This window comes from Pyxicephalus adspersus, chromosome 1 (genome assembly GCF_032062135.1).
Source record: "Pyxicephalus adspersus chromosome 1, UCB_Pads_2.0, whole genome shotgun sequence".
Classification (NCBI taxonomy): Eukaryota; Metazoa; Chordata; class Amphibia; order Anura; family Pyxicephalidae; genus Pyxicephalus; species Pyxicephalus adspersus.
The window spans coordinates 140,322,377-140,346,215 of record NC_092858.1 but is presented as its reverse complement, the minus strand read 5'-3'; the positions used below and the strand labels follow the sequence as shown (position 1 = coordinate 140,346,215).

General features: G+C 37.8%; 1 protein-coding gene across 2 annotated transcripts in view; it reads left to right on the top strand.

The window, feature by feature from the left end:
• Positions 1-23,839, top strand: part of DPH1 (diphthamide biosynthesis 1) — a 149,536-nt gene that overhangs the window by 99,024 nt on the left and 26,673 nt on the right. For both annotated transcript variants that reach the window (XM_072429230.1, XM_072429236.1), the window contains exon 6: positions 297-418. In XM_072429230.1, the coding sequence (XP_072285331.1) occupies positions 297-418 (122 nt within the window). The remainder of the gene's footprint in view (positions 1-296; positions 419-23,839) is intronic.

The following is a 23,839-nucleotide window of genomic DNA, read 5'->3' as shown; positions in this document are numbered from 1 at the left end:
ATGTTTTAAGGCACTGTTTATAATTGTTTATGTCTTCCAAAAAACCAACTCCCTGTAGGGCTCTGTTTTTTTTTTGAAAAGTAGTTCTGATGTTTTCCAGCTATATACATCACCCTTGCTAGTCCTTCCTACCGGCTACGTTCTGCATGCATTGCATACAGGAGCACAATGACAATACTGGGTCTAAAAATAAGGTGTGTAATCAGAAGGGAACATTTTTATTTATTAGCAAATGAAAATCAGATTTACATTTTTGGATAACACTGTTTTTTTCTTCTCCGTGTTTCTTCCTACAGGCAGCTGTCCAAGCTCTGCGTTCAGAGTACAAAATAACCGTCCCCCAGAGTAAGCCACTGTCACCAGGAGAGATCTTGGGCTGCACTTCCCCACGCCTAGAGATGGCTGTGGATGCTGTTGTGTAAGTAAAGCGACTTTCCTGCTCTGCCGGATGGTATCATGCAACCTGCACCATTAGTTACGTTAATGACTCAGTGCTTTCACCGCCTCTTGGGGATACAGGACTTAAACACAACAAATGTATGCAAATAAGGTCATAGTGCACTCCACCGATCCATGTATTGTGCTGTGTAAAATAATGTTTCCCTGCACAGTTATTATTAAGTAAGTGTTTTACTCCAGTGCCATTTAATACCTACAATGATTAACATAATGCTCAGTAAGTGGAGCTTTTTGCCTTTTGTGTTTTCTTTAATGCATTCTGAATATGATTTTTGTTAAGTTTGGCTTATTGTGTTTCCTGGCTCCTATGCAGTAATTTTCATTTATATTTATTTGAGTTTGGAATCTCATTATAGTTTTAAGCATGCCAATATATTCCACAGAGCTCTAGAATGGGGTGTGAAGACAATACAAATAATTATGGTGCAGCAGTGGGTGAATACACTTACTAATGTGTGCTTTGCTTAGAATTCGGCTCAATGTTACATGCAAAGTCTATAATACTACTGTTCAGCTATTCTGCCGCTGTTAGGATAGACAGATAATGCCAGACACAAGAGGAAATTACTGGGGAGTCCTGGGCATATTGAATAATTAGAGTGTCTTGTCTCTGTGAAAGTGTTATTTATATGGGAAGTGAAAATACACAGCACAATCTATGAGATAATGGCTGCAACCAATGATTAAAACAGGTAGCAGTTCTAGTATGCTAATATATCATATACAAAGTAACATTTAATGGGTAAATACCAATATTTCTTTATTTTATTTATTTATAGAAAACATACAGCTTTTTACAAAGTGCGTAGACCATCCATTTACATCCCGGTTCCAATTATGATTTAATGTGTATCCAAACCCAACCACAAAACCACTAAGTCCTTTGATTCAATTTGCTGCATTTTTTTACTTTTATTTTCTCTTGGGGAATTCTGTCAGACATTTTCTGTCCTAGCATAACCATACAAACTTACTGTATCTTTGGAGCAGCCACATTGTTGCCCTAGGCTATGATCACTCCCTGTTTGGCCTATAGACGCCTCCGTCTCTCCTCATTTTCATACATAGTAATGAGTAGGTGGAAAAACAGGAAAAGATTAGTTTGCTACAAGTTTTATTTTAGAATTCTTTACACTTTTTTTGTGTGGCTACACTGCTGATGGTTTCTGTGAGTACAACTATTCTAAGCATCACTTGGGACTTTCAAACAACTTGTAAGAATAACAGAATGTTGATGACAGATGCATGATGAAAATCATTTCCATTTAGGCACAGATATGAACATGAGATTTTTAGGTTTTCTAGTAGAAAAGACTATTCTCGCTATTCTCACACAACAGCTTGGTATGGGAAAGCTATGGGGTTCTTTTGAACAAAAGGTGGCTTAGATTTTGAAGTGTTAGCTGCATTAGATGATCCATAAAAGGGATAATAAAAGAGCCCTTAAAACCCTTTAGAAATCTTTTTAAACTTGCTGACCCATCTTCTATCTCTTAAACCCTCACTCAATATTTCTTATCCCCCGACCTATTGTGTGATACTTTCCCCTCCTTTAGATTGTAAGCTCTTCTGGGCAGGGTCCTCCCCTCCTCCTGTGTAATTGTCTGTATCTGTCTGTCATTTTTTTACTCCTATTTAATGTACAGCACTGTGCAATATGTTGGTGATACATAAATACTGTTTAATATTATTATTTATAATAATAATATTTAGCATCCAAGAACTTGTCACCTGGATCCAAGATTCATACAGTTAGAGCTATAATAAAGGAATATGCCCCTCGCCATCAGCAGAATGGTATCTGGTCTTTATTAAAGCTACTGATGGGGGTATTAAAAGCTTATTTGTTAGCCACCATGAACCCAGCAATGACCTCTCTGGCTTTTTCTGGCAGATCACAAAAGGTAGAAAGCAAAGCATTGGGCAAAATCACATTAAAGGCCACATACTAGGAAGGTAAACTACAGCAGCAATGCACCCGAAACATATAAACGTGATAAAGGGCAGGCAGTGGTCATACAAGGCAGGACAGGAATGCTAACTTTGCAACAGAAATCAATGTACAACCACAGCAAAGAAAGATTCCTGGGGCAGTGTACCCTTGGAGTACAGTAGGGAACAATAGATGACCCCTACTGTGGCCAATTTATTAGTTCCTTTTCCCAAAAGCAAAAAAAACAACATGCACTGCACATCTAAGAGGTGTATTTCCGGTTCTGGCTCCTATAACATGACTAACATCACAGCTTGCACAGAGCAGAATACTCCTAAAGCATCATGTCAGCAGAACATGTTTTCTTTGCTCCGATGTGCTCAGCTACAACATGAGAAATGACCACACAAATTGCTTCTGTCTGTTTGTGATGCACAGGGCAACAGGCAACATAAACATTATTTAGGTATGGGCAACTGCATGGGGGTTACTGTTTTTGTTCAATTTTTTTGCAAATACGTTAAATGAGGAGTAAATACAGTGGAGCTGGCAAACTAGTTGCATGAAAGCAGTCTGCCACTGGATTTCTGGCAGAATCCACTCTGTGTTTTTGCACTTGCAAGTCATAGACAAACCAATGGGAATTATTGTGCAAAGATTTACTGAACCCAGACAAATGCTTTCAATAAGGGAAAAAAATAGAACAATTAAAGCAGATATTCAAAGCTTTTTTTATATTATGTCTTCAATTAGTGACATTTAGAATTATATTCATGTTAACAGAATTGGCTAATTTGTGTACCGTGCAATTATTACCAAGATACTATAATAAGAGCCGGGTATTTTGCAATATTCCTGACAGTCGAGCTGCTGCTTAACCATTGAAATAACTCAACTAAATTATTGAGCAATAAAACTCTTTTGAAGGTTTGCTGTGCAGTCTTCTTAGCGTTGCTCCTTCTTTCTCCATATTTTTGGGGAGGGAGGTGTTAGTCCAGACATCAAAGGGAAAATATGTTGCAGTTTAAGTACTCTATATTTACAGCATACGTTTCTACAACGGTGTTGGAGAAATATAGACATAAGGAACACATAAGTATCTTTTTGTGCAGCTGCCAGATGGTTTACAGGAAAATTAAATGTATTTTATGCTTCCCTTTGGTTTATTGAAGATTGTTGCATTTCTTAGTGCCTGTTAGGGGAAGTTCCACTAAAACCCCCCCTCTGATAAATTTGATATAAAAGTCTTGAAAACAATGACAAAGGCCCATGTTCCATAATGAATACATGATATAGTGAATAGAAGGTCATCCAAATAACTGTGGCTCACACAGACTTCCATTACAAATGCTCAGATTGCAGGTAATAGTACAAGGTTTTTCTGAAATAATTGTGTTTATATGAGAACGGACAGCTGCAAACAAGAGGAACTTTTCCATTAAATTATATGAAATGACCTGAATGATATAAGGAAGGTATAAACTACTCTGTTGGGGGTATCCTCTTCAAATAAGTCTGGAAACAAAACTGTTTAGCGGTGGGCAGTGTGATGTATAGCAAACATTTTACCTTGCCCATTACAATTCCACAGTACTTAAATACTGAAGTCAGCCATTTCCGTCTACCCTGCCAGGCCTTTTATTATCTAGTGTAAATTCCATCATAGGATCTTAGCCTCCTGCTAGAACAGAATTTTACATGTATTTGTCCGTTCAATATGCAGCTGCTCTACCACAGGACTGACTGTGTTGCCATCTGTCCACACTTCATGTTAGGACCTGTTTCCACCATAGCAGTTTTGATTTAGTAAATCTGGTTTGTATGCATTTTGCTTTTGGATTGCTGATTGCAGTACCATCACAGGCTGTGCTTTTGTGAACAGCAAAATGCACAGAGGGGAGTAGAGTATAACACCAGTTCCGGTGTCCGTTATAAAAACCTTTCTGGTGTCGGCAGGTGTCTGGAAGTACAACACAAGCTCTATCCAATTTATGATAAATAGTAAACAGCAAAGCTGAAGAGTTACTAGCAGCTAAAGCTTTTTTCCAAACTATGGTGCCCTGGTGTCCAGTGATATACTTTACCATTTGACTTTAAGTCGGTGCCATTTTTTAATATTTTTTTTATACGTCAAATGGATACACTCCTAAGTCAGTAAGACCTTTCTGCTACTTAATGCTTTATTATTTCTGGTTTTTAGGTCAGCTCCCTTTTCATTGAAGTGGTGGTGATGATGCTGCTAACCTGTTCAATGATGAAAATGCATGTAGAAAACATTGGTTGTGCAGATTCACAAATCCTTTTGAAGGCAGAACAGTAAACCTTTGTATTCTGTATTTAGCAGATTGCCTTAAGGTTTACTTTGAAGCCCTATAGATGGGAAAGAATAAATGTGTATATTTTATGTAATTTTAAGAAAAATGTAATCTATTTTTCTGTCTTTTCTCTAGTTCAGTTTATCATGCATGCAATGAGGGTAACATACTAAGAGTGAATTAGCACTTACAGCTTTCTGGAAGTATTCATGGGATGAATGCTTGGTTACTGTATAAGAAAAAGCAACACAGAGTAAATAGGGAATACTAAACAAAAAAAAGTTATACAGAAAAATGACTAAGAGCAATAATTCCTCATTTAATATACCACTGTGTCTCTTAGGTCTTAAAAGCACAATTTCTGTTGAAGTTGAAGTGTCGGCTCTACTATAGTAAATGTGTTCTTCCCTGATCTTGCTTAAATGTCATTAAATGAAAAATCACCATCTGTATGTTGTCATCTAACACTGGTAATATTGGATACAGATGTTATCTGTTCTGTTATCAGAATAAATTCAGTATACAGTGTCTTGCAGAAAAAAAAGGAAAATACAAGAAAAGCAGGGGAATAATGGTTAGAGAACGTTTTTTTTATACATAAAAGGTAATCAAATAACAATATTTGAAAACAGAGTTCATCTGCCAATATGACATAGTGTATATAGTTGTAAGTAATCTATGCTGGTTCCCAATTCCTGATGCGCTTTGCTGGTGAGGCTTCCTCAGGGGATTTTTGGAGAGGAGAGCCAGTAACAGTACTGATAAAAATAAAGATATAAAAAAAAGAAAAAATAGTCATAACCCCACAGTAGTAAGTACAAAAAAGTTTAACGGCATTTGTATGCGAAGGGTTCAACATTTTAGCATTTGTATACCAAGGGTTCAGTATTTTCACATTCAACATAATGAACTACTTTGTATACAAATGCAAAAATGTTGAGCCCTTCCCATACAAATGCCTAAATTTTTTGTACTTTCTGTTGTGGGTTTATGACTATTATTTCTTTTTCTATATCTTTATTTTTATCAGTACGGTTACTGGCTCTACCCCCAAAAAATACCCTAAATGAAGCCTCATGGCGAAACGCGCCTGAATTAGGAACCAGTATAGATTGCTTACAAATATATGCACTATATCAGATTGGCAGCTGAACTCTGTCTAGAAATAAGCCACTGTAACCTCCCTTATATGTTAAAGGATTAGGTACAGGGATTATTACTCTTGCCTATCATAACTGTGAACTAATATTGGTATTTGATTACCTTGTATATAAAAAAAAACTCACTTAGCCATAAATCCCCTGCTTTTCTTCTATTTTCATCTTTTTTTTCTTTTTTTTTTTTTGCCCATATATATTTAGGGGTTTGGCTATCATGATTATTGTAAGAGGATGAAAACACCCACTATCACACTCCACATACAGTGTCTTGCAGACTGAAGCCATATAAAAGCCACTGTCAGTAGGGTATTTTGTGACCAATAAAGTGACAGGTAAACAAGAGAAGTGCCAGTTAGTAGCTGTGATTTTGGGATTAGTTTTCCTATCACCCCTGCTATAGACATATTGCTAGTAAAGCACACCTCCACACCAGTTACCTGCATAGTTCCCCATACAAATGTATTTGAGTAAATTCCAATAATATAGTCAGTACCATGACAGTGCCTTCAAACAAAGAACATTAAAGCCATCTCTATGTATATAGATGCACATGTGCTAACCTCCATTCATACCTAGATTTTTGACATAATGCAGATGATAAAGTTTTGTACATGCTTCTATACAGTCTCCCAATATCTTCTCATTTTATTATGGACATTAATACTTAATACTATTGATTACAGTGCAATGAGTGAAGACACTTAGTATTTTATGGTTAACCAGTAACATTCTGTTAAGACATTAGTGTATATACACTTGCAGAGTAAGCATATTGCACCAATTGAGGTATGCAACAAATAAATCTAGTTTACCCAATACCTATTTATGTTACAAAATATTTTTCAGTGCACAACTGTTGTGCACCAAAGAAATATCCGTCCAGATGCAATAGTAGAAGAAATATGGATAACTAATATTTTTGTTATGCAGTTTTGATAGATGCTGGATGATTAAACCCCCTGATAGTTTCTTATATCTATTAGAGATTCTATTACTGAGATCTCTGTGTTTTCAATTTCCAGATCTGCACACCTACTGTGATCCTAAATGTGACAGAAACAAAGAAATGTGTAAAATTTTACAGGGAGATCTTGCTTGTATGAGAAGACCAGGGCAGACTTAAATGTTAAGGATCCATTAGAAACTAAAATATTGTGGATAGACTGACCCTTTAATTCAAACATATTCTTTTTTTATTATTATTTTATTTTTGAGGAAAAATGGGTACATACAGAGAGTAGTAAAATACAACAGTAGTACAGGTAATATAAAAAGCAAAACATTTGAGATCGGGTTCCATGAATAGTCCAGTGTAAAAAGGAGACATAACGAGAATGTGTGGGAAACTTCAGTAAGTAACAGGGGGATAATTATCTAATAGAGGGTAAGCATACCATGCCCTTTGATCAAATGTGGAAAATATACTTTTCTTAATATCAGAAACATCTTCTTTTTATTTATTATTATAGAGCTTCAGTTGCCTGTTGTTCTTTGAAGGAGAGTGATTTGAAATAATGTGTCATTAAAGGTTAACTTTACTCAAGATACAGAAGTGTTTCTATTTTGGTGGACTTCGCCACCCTAGGGAAGAGAACCACTAATCCCCATCAATGGCCCTGATTTATTAAAGTTCTCCAAGGCTGGAGAGAATACACTTTCATCAGCGAAGCTGGGTAATCCAGAAAACATGTAATGGATTTCCTAAAAGTCATGCCACTTGTTAGTAAATGTTTTCAATCCTGGACCAGATCCATTCCAAGTTTGCAGGATCACCGAGCTTAACTGATGAAAGTGTATTCTCTTCAACCTTGGAGAACTTTTAATAAGAGAGCTTTAATGACCATTGGAGGGCCAATATGTCATGTTCTCCTCACTGGACATGAGAACCTAGGGCTTAAAATTGAGGTGAGGTTGTAGAAGAGTATCTCTTTCTGTGCAGAGAGAAAGCTATATTCTCGTCCATTACCAGCGCTGACATCTGGCATGTGTACGTAGCATAAGACAAACGCCAAGCAAAACCCATTTTCATTAAAAAAAAGTAAATGATTGTGCTGAGGTTTGTATATGTTGAGTGAGCTGTAAGACTATGAGATGTGTGCTATTTTTACAGTTAGTAGACTGAACTTTAAGCATGTCCCTTTAATCCCCTCCCACTGTTGGTGCAATTTTGGCCACACACACTATTCAGTACAGCACAAAAATACTGTCTTGATTTTTCCCTCTGGTTGCCCAAGGGCATCCCTGGACTTTTGTAATCCTACCAACATTCCTACCTCCTGCTTTACTTCCAGAACATGAAAGTTGTAGCTTGATCCCCTGAACAACTACCAAGCTCCAAAGTTTCTGCTTAAGCTATTTTGTAGATGATCTAGCCCTGACTGTCTTCCACTAATTTAGAGTGTTTGCAGCCTATTAGGATCCTTTACATTTGTTATTTTGGTTATGAATTGTGTAAGTAAAAAAAGACTGCATACACTGCCTTGCTTCTGTTCTCTATGTTCAGGAATCTTTGTTTTAAAATGACTGGTGCTCTTTAACGCCTAAGCTTTAATTTTTCAAGCTCATTTTTGTTGTTATCCTGTTTTGATTTATCTTTTGTTACAGTTGTTTCCTCTCTGTGTCTTTTTCCATGGGATAATAAAGTAGCAGCACACACAAGCCATTGGAGTTTTTGTGGAAAAAGAAATGAATAGTCATAAAGCTGTATTTAAATATAAGTAACAGTGGGGACGTCTGGATGTTTATGGAAAAGGAGTGACACTTACCACTGACCCAAGAGAGCCATAAATAGTTTACCAGGAGAGTGGGGGGGACTGCTTCCGGCTTTAATTGAACCTTTTAGACTCTGCTACAATTTTAATGTGTGGTGAGTATGATTTAGAGGAAGAGTCTGGCATTCTAATGGGAGGATTGGGTGGGGGGTGTACTCATTGCTAATCTTACTCACCCAGCAAGCCAGGGAGGTGTGCGTGGAAAGTTTAAAAGGATGCTGTCCGATCCAAGCACATTATGTGTGACCACAGGCGTCAGGAGAGCATGATGGAGCATGGGGGATGAAGAGAAATTGCGTATCCTCTCCTCCTCATTTATTCAATGTTTCTTCTATTCTCATTACCCTTAATGTCTGTTTTTATCCTCCTCCTCATGCTTGCTGGCTTCTGTCTGCTCTGCCACCAACACTTTTCTTCCTCTGATGATTATTTTCACCCAGAGTGTCTCATCCCAGCGACAACTCCACATATAAACTATCACCGTCATTCCTGAGCTTCTTATATCAAGCTTTTTGTGACTGATTTTCTTTCTGCAGTCTCCCACACAACAGATTTCTAAGATTAGAGACAGCAGAGAATAAGTGAATGAGACATATCACGTAAGTGGTACCTACAGGGTTACAATTTAGAAGCCTCGTGGTCAGTATTCCTTATTGCACAGCCTATTTACCAACACTGACGTCAGCATCCTTATAGATCAATCTTTGTGGGTACATTATTGTATCACCGCTTTATGAATCACTGCTGTTTGGAGAGCTTCCATCAAGCAGATGAAATAAGTTACTCAACTGATACATGTGAATATCTTTAACATCACAGAGTTCTATTCGTTTTTAAATAAAGGGAATTGTGTCCAGGTGCAACAAGATTCTGGGAAACAAAGGTGAGAAAATCCATGCATGTGCTTGGAATTGGAAATTGTATTGTGGTTTAGACACTTAGCAAAGACTAAGGGAGAAACCACAGTCAATTTATGAACATGTTATATGGCTGAACTGTGAACACTGGAAAAAAAAGGAAAATTGGTAGTGTTGCCACAACTATGAAGTTAATTGATTTAGAAGAGAAAATCATCTTGTGTTAATGTGAAGGTGATAGGGTGGGGGTGCAAACCTGATTCTTCTCATATTCTTCTCAGTGCGGCTGTCCTTTTATTATGGTAATTTAAAGATCTGGACAGAGTCCTCATCTATTACAGTGTCTCCCCAGAATTTTTTTGGGTTGGGAAAAAGCTGTAGGTGGGTGGTGGTCCCTATATTGTGACCCAACTTTTCGGTAATCACCCAAAAACAGCTGGGTGGTGCACCCAGCTAAAAGAGGCTGTGGATGACCTTGAAGCAGAAGCAGTGGACTTTCTACTTTCACTAGACATCTTATTTCAAAATACATACCTTATCGCATGTCCTGAATTCACCCATCAGGACAATTTAGATTGTATCTTATAAGATTGGAACAATGGGCTCATCAATTGGTAAAAAAATATTGTTGCTTGTGTAGCCTTTGGCTACGTACACACGTGCAATTGTTCTCGTCCGATAATCGTCTCAGGGCCAATATTGGATGAGAATCTGGCATGTGCAAAGCGCCCGTTGTCCATCGCCTGAACGACTGTTCTGGCGGATCCACGGATGATGGATGACGAAAGATCCTAATGGAAGTGAAAGGGAGAGAGGGCAGCACGGTGCTGCTCTGTCGTTCTCCTCCCTCCCCTCTCCATAGAACATAACGGTGCTGTATGTACAGCACTCGTTCATGCGTTGTGCAGTCGTTAATTATTGCTGTATATTGTGAGGTTTAAACAAACATATTTGGACTTGTAATGGTATTGAACGATGCACCATTGCAATGTTTCAAGTCAGTTCTCACCCTTTGGGAAGTGCGAGTTACACTTTAGGAGCAGCAGCAAAACTTTTGAACCAAAAAGTTTATTTCTGTGTATTGATCTTTTTGGTTAGAATCACTTTCGAATGGTCAGATAAATGAAATATATAAGCAAGTTTGATTGACATCTCTTCTTCAAATCTTCACTGTTTCTATGAGGCTAGAGTTCTCCTTTGCATGACTGCATTTAGCTTCCATTAAAATAAAAGAGGTATTCTGACTGCTGAGGGCAAGTGATATTTATAAGAATTTTGTTGTCAGGGCTAGGCTCTGTTTGAATATTTTCTGTTGCACACATGATGGTCAGTACTTGCTATTCTTGGCAACATCTTGAAGGTGAACCCACTGATGTAAGATGTTTTTGCTACAGACATAATTTCTATTTTTATGTCTGTTTTGATTTAATCGGTAAAACCAGAAGAGAAATTGGCTCTCGATGAAGTTAAAACGCAGGGAGGTGGAAAGAAGGTTTGTGTGTATATGCAAATATATTCATGAATTCAGTCCTGGGAGCTCTTCAAAAATTACAACTCTCGGTTTTCTCTAACAATCCTCTACTGAAAAACACACACCTGCCCAATTTTACTAAACGGCACAGTTTTATGATCTGTACAATATGTTTTATCCAGCACCATATAGAAGAAGACAGGTGGACCTGGGACAGCATAGGACAGGATTTTATAAATCAGTAGATTGCCCTGGTTAATTATTTTTTTTTTCACATGTCCTTTTTTATATGAGTCATCTGAAAGAAAAAGATTAAGAAATTTACATCTCGCTTATGTAGAATACATTAATTTCTAGTAGCTGTAAGGTACAGATTTGTCAAACTTAGGAAAGCCTGCAGTCGTTGAAATTATCACAGCAAAAGGTGGGGGTACATCACTAAAATTTTAGGAGAAATTGTCACCACGGCCCTGTTTCATGCTCCAGATATTACCTTTAATTTTTAACAGTAGGAAACAGTTAAAATCTTACTCTGGTGTTTTTTATTCTGTGCTAGGAATATTTCCTTTCATGTCATGTCCTGTAGACTTACCAGGAGGAGAAAATAAATCTCCACCAGGTGAACTCTCCCAAAGCCTTCACACCAGAATATGTGTAACTGTTGTATGAAAACTTTATCAGGCATTGATAGAACCTTTATTATAAGGCTGTAGGATAATATGACTCTGTATGATAAGCTGATAGGTCTAATTGTATATACTGGAACAGTTGTTAAGCTGTGGACCCCTTTGCCCAATAATATAGCATTTTACTTTTATGCATATACATTTGTGAAATGCTGCTTTTTATGCATGTAAACTCATTCACAAGGCCATACACACTTAAACTAACACTATCTGCTTCAGGGAGGAATCCTGCTAAGCCCCTTATAAGTGTGTTTAAATGTATGTATGTACCTTATATACATGAAGGTTATTTGCTAATAGGTACAATACAGGTATTGTTTAAGCAAATAAGCTTCTTACTATTTGCATGCCATGTTTTATCTTAATAAAAAGTATTCCAGAATAGATTAACTTTAACAAACCTCAGGTCATTGAAAACATTTAGGCTATTCAAGCAAATGTACCCTCTTGTTCCTCTGGTGTAAAATTAGGTATTAGGATCAAATTTCTTGTCCACTGCTGACACCGCCTATGTGCATATCACTGTATATCAACGAACAACTTCCTCTTTTCCCCCATTAAACCTCTTGAAGTGCAGTTGTGTCACAATCGGTGTACATGGGCAAAGCGCATGCATTTTTAAAGCATTTAGGAGATTGATACCTTCTTTCTTAGCACTTAACATACATTTGCTTTCTGATTTTGCTCCCCTTATAGTTACTATATTGTATCCATGCTTTTAGAAACTTTGTTGATGGTATAAACAGCTAGCATTAAGGAGCAGTAGATAAAGGAATAACTTACCTTTTTTGTACGGATATGTATTATTATAGAATAAGAGTCTATTATATAAGTACTACAAGTTTAATCATGTAAAATGTATCAATATACAGTAATATCATTCCATTTGTGCTCTTTAGAGAGAGTGGCCTTCTGATGGGCAACTTCTTCGAGATCCACTGTCAGGCTTTTGAACTTGGACACCCATAAGTCTTTATCAGGCTGACTTATCCCTGTGAATGCGGATATGTTCAGCAGGGCTGGGTTGATGTCCAGCGGTGTGACAAGGAAGGACAGAGTGTTTTTTTTTTCCTTTCTGAACTCACTGAATCTTTCTCCAAATGCAGCTTGTATTGTCATAATTGCACGCTGTAAATAATCACAATTTTTGATCTCATTTTTGAACTTTCTCAGGTAGGGGAAGTAAGAGCGCGTACCTCTCTGTACATCTCTGGCAAACACTGTCATCTTATGCTCAAACGCCAGAATATCCTCCAGCAACTGCAGGGCTGTGCTTCCCTTTCCCTGGAGATTTTTATTCAGCGTGTTTAAGTGACTTGTCAGATCCACCATGAAATAAAACTTTTCCAGCCAGTCGAGGTCTCTCAGTTCGGGATAGCTGATGTCTTTGCTTTCCAAGAAGGTTTTCACATGTTCCAGACAAGCAGAGAAGCATTTCAGCACGTCTCCCCTTGAAAGCCGCCGAACTCTGTTGTGCAGCAGGAGATCCGAATATGCGCTCTCGACTTCATCTAACAATGAACAAAACTGTCGGTAGTTTAACCCGTTGCAAATATTTTGTTCACTATCCTAATAATGAGAGTCATCACTTCCACACATTTAGGGGGGAATGTTTGAGCACAGTCCTTCTTGGTGCAAGATGCAGTGAATCGTCATCACCTCTCGATCCAGTAACTTCTGAAGTAAATTCACAAAGCCCTTCTGTGCTCCTCTCATACTGGGAGGACCATCAGTAGACACTGACACCAGGTGAGTGGTGTTTTTTCTTTTGGCTTTTAGACCACTCAAAACAGCCTCACAAATGTCCTGTCCCCGCGCTTGGCCCTTTAGTGGTATGAGTTCAATCAGTTCTTCCTGCGTCCATCAGATTTCACATATCTGCATAACAGTGCTTGTCTGCTCAATATCGTTTACATCACTTGACTCATCACAGGCAATTGAATATGCTTGGGCTGATTTGATGTCATCAATTTGCTTACTGGTAATGTTGCCATTTAATGGCTTGTACTTGACAGTCTTTGCAGAGAGAGGCATTTCTTTAATTTTCTGAATAATTTCCTGTTTGTTTTTGAATTCGGAGAATAGATTCTCTGATATTTTTATGAACGATTCTTTCATGTATTCTCCGTCGGTGAACAGCTTCCCCCTCCTTACGATCTCTCATCATAAAACTAGCAGCTGTAGTTGAGCTTGGAGAGTTACACCACTTCTTGAAAGTATGTTTGTCTGCTCAACTTTCCGTAGTAGTTCTGAAATTGCTCTCTTTTGCCAATCTTCAGTTGGGTACTTTTCAGAAAATGCTTAGTGCTTGTTTTGAAAATGCTTTTCAACGTTACATTTTTTTTGTTTGCTAATTTCCTGCCTCATATCAAGCATACAGGTAAGCCAGCGTTGTTTCCAAGCAATCTGTCCATGCAGAATTAAACTCTCTTTTTTCTTTTGAGGTTTTTCTTTTTTGGGATGTATTCATGGTTAGCTTACCACGGGGGTTGCACACTCAAGAAGCCGTCTGCAGGTAAAGGCAAGAGTTATAGACATGGATGTGATGCATAATTTGTTTTGACATTTAAAAAACTTGATTTTAAAGTATTTAACTTTGATGGTAAAGTATTACCTCAAACTCCAAGATAATTTTGCAAAACAATAAACCAAAATAAAATAATATATAAATAAAAATAAATTAATAAATAACTGTTAATTAATCCAATTCATATGATTATTTACTTATTTATTTAAATTTATGTTTATCATGATTCATTATCCCAAGATCAATGGCTCAGTGCTTAGCACTCCGGCCTTTGCAGCTCTAGGTCTCAGGTTCGAATCCCAGCCAGGTCTATCTGTATAGAGTTTGCAGGTTTTCCCCGTTTCTGCGTGGGTTTCCTCCGGGTACTCCAGTTTCCTCCAACATTCCAAAAACATGCAGTTAGGTTAATTGGCTTCCCTCAAAAAATTGACCTAGACTACAGTAATGACATATGACTATGGTAGGGACATTAGATTGTGAGCCCCTTTGAGGGACAGCTAGTGACATGACTATGGACTTTCTACAGTGCTGCGTAATATGATGGTGCTATAATAATACTGTGTAGTAATAATCATTTATCAGATGATTAATAATTGATTAGTAAATAATCTTTGTTATATGATTAGTAACTAATCATATATTAATCATTTGATAACTTATGCATTATTACTTGATATAACTTACTTCTAAACTTACTTTACTTCTTTTTTCCTGGCTCTCTGTTACTTTAAGAGTCATGCATCTCTCAATGAGCAGCTGCATTTGCATCTTGTCCCGTGTCTCACATGTAAGCATCCAGGAACACGTGGGACACAGGACTCCTCTATCAGCAAGGGACTCTCGAGTCCTGCGCTGATGGCTCCGCCCTCCACCAGGAACGCCCTTGAAGGGAAATCCCTCTCCTCCTCTGCACTGCATACAAAGGAGAGGGAGTGTCCCCTTACCCCTCCAGCAGAAATAGGGAAGCTAGCCACAATAAGGCTTAGGCCAAGGGTCGGCAACCCGGGGCTCTTGAGCCTCCCTATTGTGTAAATTTGAATAATTCTTATAACAATGCAGTTTACCTTTTCATTAACATACCTAGTTATTTAGAACTTGCGTAAGTTTGCTGTTGTCAAACCATAGACCGAAGTTTTCTCTTTATTGTTTATTAAATTTATGTACCTTAATCTTGCAGTTTCTAATTTTTAATTTTAAACGTTTCCCCTTCACATTAAAGCATCGGGTTATTTGTCTTTTCAGTATACACCAGAATGGACTTAATGCATTTAGGAAAGCATGAATCTCCCCATCTAATTCTCTGCCAACACTTGGCAATGCCGTCTGGCTAATGAATCCTGCTCACTCTGTACAACTGCTGAATATATATTAACCACACATGTATTTTTAATGCTGAGATCTTATGTAAAGTAGTATTTTGTGTATTAATGTTACAGCTAATAAATGGCATTGATTTTCTTTTTTTTTTTCCATAGAAGTAAATTCTTTTGATTTGTTAGTTTACCTTGCCCGGACTTGTTAAAGGATTCCCCCACCAATCACTTTACCCTTTCCTCATATACGTTAGGTGGCCTTCCAAAGGTGATGGGACATTTTTCTTGCTTCCGTTCACATAATACCTTCTCTTTTTCTGCCTGATTTACTTGCTGTTTGAAACAAATATTGGTTATAGATTTCTGTCAGTTGGAAACATTACTGTCCATGGAAACATTGTCAGAGGGATAACATGCACCTAATTCAAGGGAAGCCTAGCTCAAAAACGTGAAAGAAGCAAAAAAAAAAAAAAAACAACAAACCAATGACAAAGGTATTATGCAAACATCAATTGTCAGCCTTCTTTAAAAAAACAAATTTGCCAATTTCAAATATTAGGATAACCCTTCTTCCCTGGGAACAATGAAATAAGAGTTCTTTGGTGTTCCAAATATGTGCCATCCATGGACCATGTGGATTTCTTCTTATGAAATGAGATTCAGGAATACAGGTAGTCCCTGCGTTACATACGAGATAGGGACTGTAGGTTTGTCCTTAGGTTGAATTTGTATGCAAGTCGGAACAGGTACATTATAATATTAAATGCAATTAGGACAGATGTTTGTCTCAACATATTATTAGGCAGCGTGGTGTCAGTTACTGTATAAAATCCTCACTGTGAGTTAATCACAAACAAAGTAAACAAAAATAAACTTTATGAAGCCTAGACATTCATTAACTTCTGGAGCAAGATGTGCTTTAATATGCAAAATTTAACAGCTGCAGAGTTTGTCTTGGCCTCTAAATAGTTACAAGATATTCAGCTCTTAAGATCACCCACAACCTCAGCTGTGGTTAGAAAAAGATTTCCTCTGCGAGTCATGCAAACCACCCCCTCCCCCCATCAAGCATCCTTCCTGCACATGAGCGAGCAGGGAAGCCCGTTCGTATCTAGGAGTCATCTGTATGTCAGATGTCCTTAACTTGGGGACTACCTGTACACCATGTTATGCACGAAATTACATTTTCAAGGGTTGAAACATAATTGCTTGAGCAGGAAGATGTTTTTCTTGTTCTGGTTGGAGAGCATGACTTTCATTTGTGCTTGTGTATGTTTGCAGAATAGGTCTTGCTCCAATAATGTAAGATGGAATAGTTACTCACCTGTATGTGTATTTTAAACACATTTTTATGCCCATTTATCTTGCAAAATTCTAATATGTATTTTTAGTGTAGCTTAGTCAATGTCTCCTTAATTATTAGAAATGCCTTTTAAATATTTGTTTAAGTTGCAAGTGTAGGGGATCACCTGGAAAAAAGAATGCATCATCCTTTGATGAACATAGGTAAAGATAGACTCCATCCTTTTCTTGGGTCTTGAACAGTTGTCCATGCTCCAAGACCTTTTTTTAATACATGACAAATGATTTATCTGTATTTAGGGAGTGCCAACAGTTTTGAATATGTGATCAGTGATGTGGATTCCCTTGTGTATAGACAAATGACATTCTGTGTTTTATTATTAATCCCAAGAGGCTGTGGGGTTTTCCTTCAGTCTGTAGTGCTCCAGTGATAAAGACTTTTGACGTTTTAATGAAAAGTAAAAATAAGAAAAAAAAGCTACCCTTTAAATTGTTTGAAAGCTACCCTTTGTTGAAAGTTTGGTAATGGGTAAGCTTTAATGTAGATTGACCTAAAATAGCCCCCTTAAACCACCCAATCAGATTCAGATTTTTAGAAATTGGAAATTGTTAGAAGGTGAAATTTGGCATTGGTTGCTTTGTGAAGGCTGTGCTTGATAAGCAAAAGCCTACATGTCTAAAACTTTACCCCTTCCAATGCTCCCATTGTGAAACCTAAAGATATTTTATTTTCTTTTATGCCTTAAGCATTGTCCTTCTCACTGGGTGTGTTGAATAATACTCCGGCAATCTATTGTTTGCTGTAGGAGAAAGTGCATTAACTTCCATCGAGACTAATTGAAAATGATGGCAAGATGAAAATTGTGATGCTAACATTCCATGTAGACATTTCTCCCCAGATTAAATTAATTGTGCCATTTTTCATCTGTATAAAACCGATGATTACACCGAACCGCAGCCTAGGATGCAGATGACAGCTTTGCGTGTGCCATGCCATGGATGTTCATGCTTGCGTGTTACAGTAACTGTAACATGGCCGAGACAACTGACAGGTGAAGACCTAAGGGATCTGCATATACTTTATTTAGAGGGATAAAATGTTTTTCAATTAGACCCGGAGCGTCAGTAAAACAAAGAAGCTACCATCGTAAGATTTGCATTGAGAATATAAGCGTGTGCATAATTTATGCATGAACTGCTCGACTAGTGCGGCGCTTTCTGAGTGTAAGTGCATTGCTACTGTACTGTTGACATTTAAAAATAGCACTGTTAAGTAGCTCTTGGCTATGAATGAGGCTGTGAATGTGAAAATGTTGCTAAGCTAACACACTGTTTTCTTTGGCCTGATTTTTGCAGCTGAAAGCGTCTCCGTTCCACCACGCTCCTCTCTGCTGTTCTGCTGTACGTTTCTCATATCACGCATTTGCCTGCTTCCCGCAGATTCCCTCTCCTGGGATGTGTTGCTCTCTGTTTCCTATCATTATTTATTGGAGCACTCCCTGGTTTTCTGCCTCTCTTTCCCCTTCAGCAGATATTTATTTATTTTGTTTGTAATTCAGAGAATTCACACCACATTAAGCATTTTCATTACCTAAAATAATTAGGTGATGGGAGAGGAGCGCGCTCTAATTTGCTGTCCTTAAATAAAATTAATGCTCCTGTGATGCTGGCTTTGGACATTTTTCTTCCCCAATTACATTCTGGCCTCCCATCTATTATCTGTCCTGATATACGACTCAATTACTGGCGGCAAACTGCAGGCAGAGACAGCCACGGCATAACACTGAGAGGAGGACACGGGGTGATGGACTGAGAATTGTGATGGGGGACAGAGGGGAAAGGACAAGAGGTGTCAGCTAGCCGAGCTTTAACACAAAGCTTATTTGCATTCTTCACAGCCTAGTGTGCATTGTGTTGATTAGCCCAATAGGTTATCAGTTTTACATATAAAATCAGTAGAAATAATTCTGCACTTTTGATGTGGTGTTCAGCTGTCACCAGAGCATTTCTTATTAGACCTGTTTTGAACTCGAATTATTTTGGAAAATGTAGACTTCAGTTATTGTTCTTATCTTGTCTCATCTGTTCTATTGGCATCCAGCTCGTGTGTTCTGTGTCTATATATCATTAGCACAATTTGTTAGGGACAAGCAATCCGTTACCAAATATTCCTTTTTTTAAATAATTCCCGATTGGAGGCCACAGAACACTTCTGCACATGTTATGGTGCACGGGAACTGTTTATTCTGCTAGTTTCATCGGAATGTATTCTACTCCCTGCTTCTAGTTTTTGGATTACAGTATTTGTGCCATCAGGATGTAGGGTTCCATAAGGTGGACCTAAGCTATAGACAAAATTGTATGCTGTACCAATTATGGCACACACCTTTTTGTAGGCGCCCTGCAGCAAGGAACCTTCTGCAGCCCCTGAAGCCAACAGCTTTGCTGCCAACTCTTTTGGGTGCACAACAATATTCTTGGGGGCATAGATTATGTATTTCCTGCACAATAGTTACATTGTCCCTGGCCTCTGGGTCTATTTACATGTGCCGTGCGGTGTAGGCAAAAAGCAGAAAGCTACCAGAAGCAAGTTTTTTGGCAAAAGAGGCTTTGCATGTCTCTTCTGCCAAAAACCTCTACTTTATGGTGACATATAAATTCCTAAGTTTCTAAAGCCTGGCTACATGTTTACTATAACCTCACCTATGAAATTCCTGCAGCAGTCTGTAACTCCAGATCATCAACAGTGTTTTAGAACTTTATTTTTAGGTTACTATACAAAACATAATACAAATCTATGAGATGGGGTATGTAAGGTTGTGTAAATTTGTTTGTATTGTACCACAATATTGTATTTTTCTCGTTCCACGTTTTAGGTTGAATCACTGTTCTGTTTTAGAGACGTTTCTTTCTGGGGAGATCTTTTGGTTGAGCTGTTGTAACGAATACAACGCCTATTTAGAGGCAAATCAAACAAAACCGTCTGCTGCTGGTTGTTTTCGTTCCACTTTCAATGCTGGTTCAAACCTTTACCCATGAAACATGTAGAACAGTTTGGTACATGTTTAGAATTGGTCTTCAGTTTTTGGGAGCAAGACTCTTGTCTTGCTGGTTCAGGAACACTGGTTCCTTTAGCCTCTTTTCTTTTTCTTTTTAAAACCCCCCAGTGTGATTCTGACAGCCCATGTTTTCCGTGTGCTGGGCTGATAATTAGTATCAGCACTGGACAGCTCCTCACCGGGTTACACTTCAAATGAACCTTAACTTGGATGCAGGTTTCTAATGAATTCCTGTGTTCCTTGCCAGCACTATGTTCAGCATCATAAGCAGTAAATGGTCCAGGTGGAATTACTTTCTGTACTATTCACAGGTTTCCACTCACAATTCATTATATACACTGATACCAATTCAAACATGGCACAGATCTCTGGGATGTAGCTAGGTGGAGAAGAACACACTGCTTTGGTGTTTATCATTTGCACCCCTGGTCTTTAGAGTGAACAATGGAAAAGATTGGTTAAATGGGAGGAAAATATTGTTATTATTTTATATATTTTGCATGCAGAACTGTGATTATACAAACCAGCAGCTCACCAGAGGCTTCCCTTAGCCATGGTATCATTGATTTGGTGATATTCATTTGGGAAAGGTAGAGTTGTGAATTGGAGAGGATTTTTATTTAAGCTATATATAAGAGGTATTGATTCACACTTTGAAGGTGATAAATGGCTAACAGGCTTAAACATATATTAGTTATACAATCTCAGGCTTTAACCAGCCTAATAATTTATTAGATTGAGAAACACATTACTGTATCAGTTATTAATAAAAAAAAGAGGTACCTTTAGTATTAAAATAATCATTTTTAGCCTGTTTTTCCTTAAATTTAATGTTAAAATCACAAAAACTATGACAAAATGTTCATAATACTTTAATTGTATAAAGGGAGGGGGCAATAATCAAGCTAAGCCCATTTGTTTTTTTCCCCCGTTTAAAAATACCATAATATGGCTGTGCATCCTTGATGTGTGGTCACCAGAAAGGCAAAGGATCTGGAGGTGGTACGTAACCCCCTTATACTGGGAACTGTTGTGAACCCTAAATTAAGCCCCCATACCTTTTCACAATAGAAATTTTAAGTCAAAGTTGAAAGACAATATTTTATGTTCATTTGTGTTCTGTCCATCAGTGCTTATGCCTTCCAATGCAATTAGCTGCACCCAATGGTTTACTGGGCCCCAATGGCAGCTCTGAATTTTTACTTTATTCTACTAAATAGAAACTAAAAACAAATTAAGTGTGCACTTCTTCTGAAATTGACTGTTTTTACAGCTCAAGAAAGATAACACAATACAAGTGAACATCAATGGTAGTGTTGCATTGTCTCACACCCCCTGCTTTATTTATTTTCCTTCTTTTCCCATCTTCCCACTTACTCAATACTTGTATATGTAACATAAATAAGCTTTTCAAGCCTCTGGCCCACTGTGTGAAAGTGTTTGTCAGTGTGACACGCTGTGCGTGATTGGAGAATCCATAGCAGATAATTGGCAGCCACCGCAATGAGTTTATTGGCTTAGACCATGCTGTAGATCTGTAGCCAACTATAGAGACCAAGGCAATAAATCCCATGACAGTAAACCCGATTTTATTGTTAAACTGAGCTGTCCATCAATGTCCCAGGGATGGACATCAAGTCTTTTAAAACTGAAATGTAACAGTGGAAGTCAGTGGCTTAATATGATCCTGTCATTTATTCCCGTTTTTCTGAAACAAAATAGGTACTGTTGTCTGCAGTTGGGAAAATAATAAGGATTTTGCACGTTTAGTTAAACTATCAACTTTTTTTTTTTGTGAATTCAAACCAAATTTTTTTTTTTTTTTTTTTTTATAAATAATCTTCATTAAAGTTAAATTCTCAGATGAGCAAATATAGTTTAAATACAGATTACAGAACATTAAACAATAAATACAGAACATTGGTATTCTTACTTGAATTTTAGTTTTTATTTTTGTATTTCTTTAAGATTTGTGCAATATTTCTGGAGGAACTGCCTCATTGCAGGAATTTTCTCTAGTTAAACATCAGTCACTGCTATGCATTCACCTTGGACAGGATAGTTTTGTATCTACCTACCTGTAATTTGTAGCAAGCCCGTAGTGAGTGGGCCGGCTAGGTCAGTGTTTCTCAACCTTTTTAACATGCAGGGATCCTTTAAAAAACCTTCAGGTCTTAAGGGAACCCTTTCTATAATTACTATATCCTCAGCTCACAGATTATTAGTGTGATGGTCAGTAGGAAGAATGCCTCTTACATTGCTACAAATAGGAAGATTGTCACCCTTACAGATTGCCAAAAAGCTCATAGGAGTCACTTTAACGTACCTGAGAGGCACAAATTGTTTATTGCTCAGGGAACCCCTAACAACCTCTGGGGGAACCCTGGTTGAGAAACATTGTGCTCGGTCATTTCCAAGATTCTTGTCGAGGTTCTCTTTGAAAAAGTGGGCATGTTTTCTTTAAAATGTTTTTTAAGGACTTGATTTATTTATCTTGGCTATTGTAACATCTACTAGGTAAATGTCTGTCTGTATTTTGCTTTCTGCATACACATTATACTTTCTTTGCTGTATAACATGTTATACCTTTTTGTTATACCGTTTGTTGTTTCTTAAAGCATCTCCATATTTATAATATCCATATTATCTTTATAATATCCAAAAGTACCTTTTCAGCATTTTCATTATTGGTCTGGTGTGCAAGTATCTGTCTAAGATTAGGTTTCCCATAGTACTGCTCCTTGTATAGGCTACTACAAGGACATATGGGGTTTGCAAAGGCATAATGTGTCCAATGCCCAAAGGATTTTACCTGAGTGCGCAAATTGCATGGCTTCCCTTATCCATTGAAAGATGGCTACAGGCAAGGAAAACCCGTTTTTTTATACTGGATTAAATTCCCAGCATTTAGCTAGTGTTTAAAGATGGGGGTATTCAGATAAATACCATAAACAAATGTCTTGTGCTTGGGATTTATGCACCCCAAAAAGTGCAGAAATCCCAGAAGCAAAGATATTCACTGCATATTGAATACTCCTTGAGAGCAAATGACCTCCAATATGCCCAATTCATCTGTTCTGCTGAATGTCAATATCTAGCGACAAAATGCCCCGTGCCCACCTGTAAAACAAGCCTTGACACTAACAAAAGCCCTGTGGTGGGAGGTTACCATAGTGATCTACTTTTTAAATGTTTTTTTTTTGGAAGCCAATAAACAGTTTTTACAAAATGGCTCCGGTATAGGTTCTATTTAGTACGATCTATGGATTGCTAACCATATTCACTTCTTGATCATGTCTGATAAATATGTGGCCAGCATAATACTGCACTGTACCTGTTTATGAAGGTGTAGTAACCTGGACCTTATATACATTTCTACTTTTATACCACAATCCACTACATATTGTAATGGGGGATGTTTGTAGCAGGCTAGACCGCTTATGAAAGCAGAACTAGTCCAAGAATCTCAAAAGCTAATCAATATTGAGAGGCGCTGTACAGAGTGGCCCCTGAGAACTGTGTGCACAGTGTAGAGGCGTGTAGCGGGGACACTGGAGTCTACATATAGGCCAGCCAAGGTGACGCTTGTTACAGAGCTAATTATTAGAAGGGAGAAATAGTTTTAGTGAAGAGGCTATAGGAATACCTCATTATTTCTGACATTGTCTATCCAAGGATGCTTAAGGGAAGGAAGATCAGCATCTGATCCTTAATCCTGTATTATACCCGTCTACCTCAATTCAACACTTATTAGTGTGCCGTGATCTTCTCCGCACACAGAAGAAAGAGAGGGAGATTAACAGCAGCAGTTCTGTTTTGAAATGACTGAATACAGTTCACCATAAAAAATCAACAGGAGACATTGGGGCTCATTAATAAAATGCAGAACAAACAAAAAGCGTGTTACCTATAGCTGTTAGGGCTAAGATTTCATTTTTTGAGTTGTAAACTAACAGCTGAAATGTGATTGGTTGCTGTGCGTATCA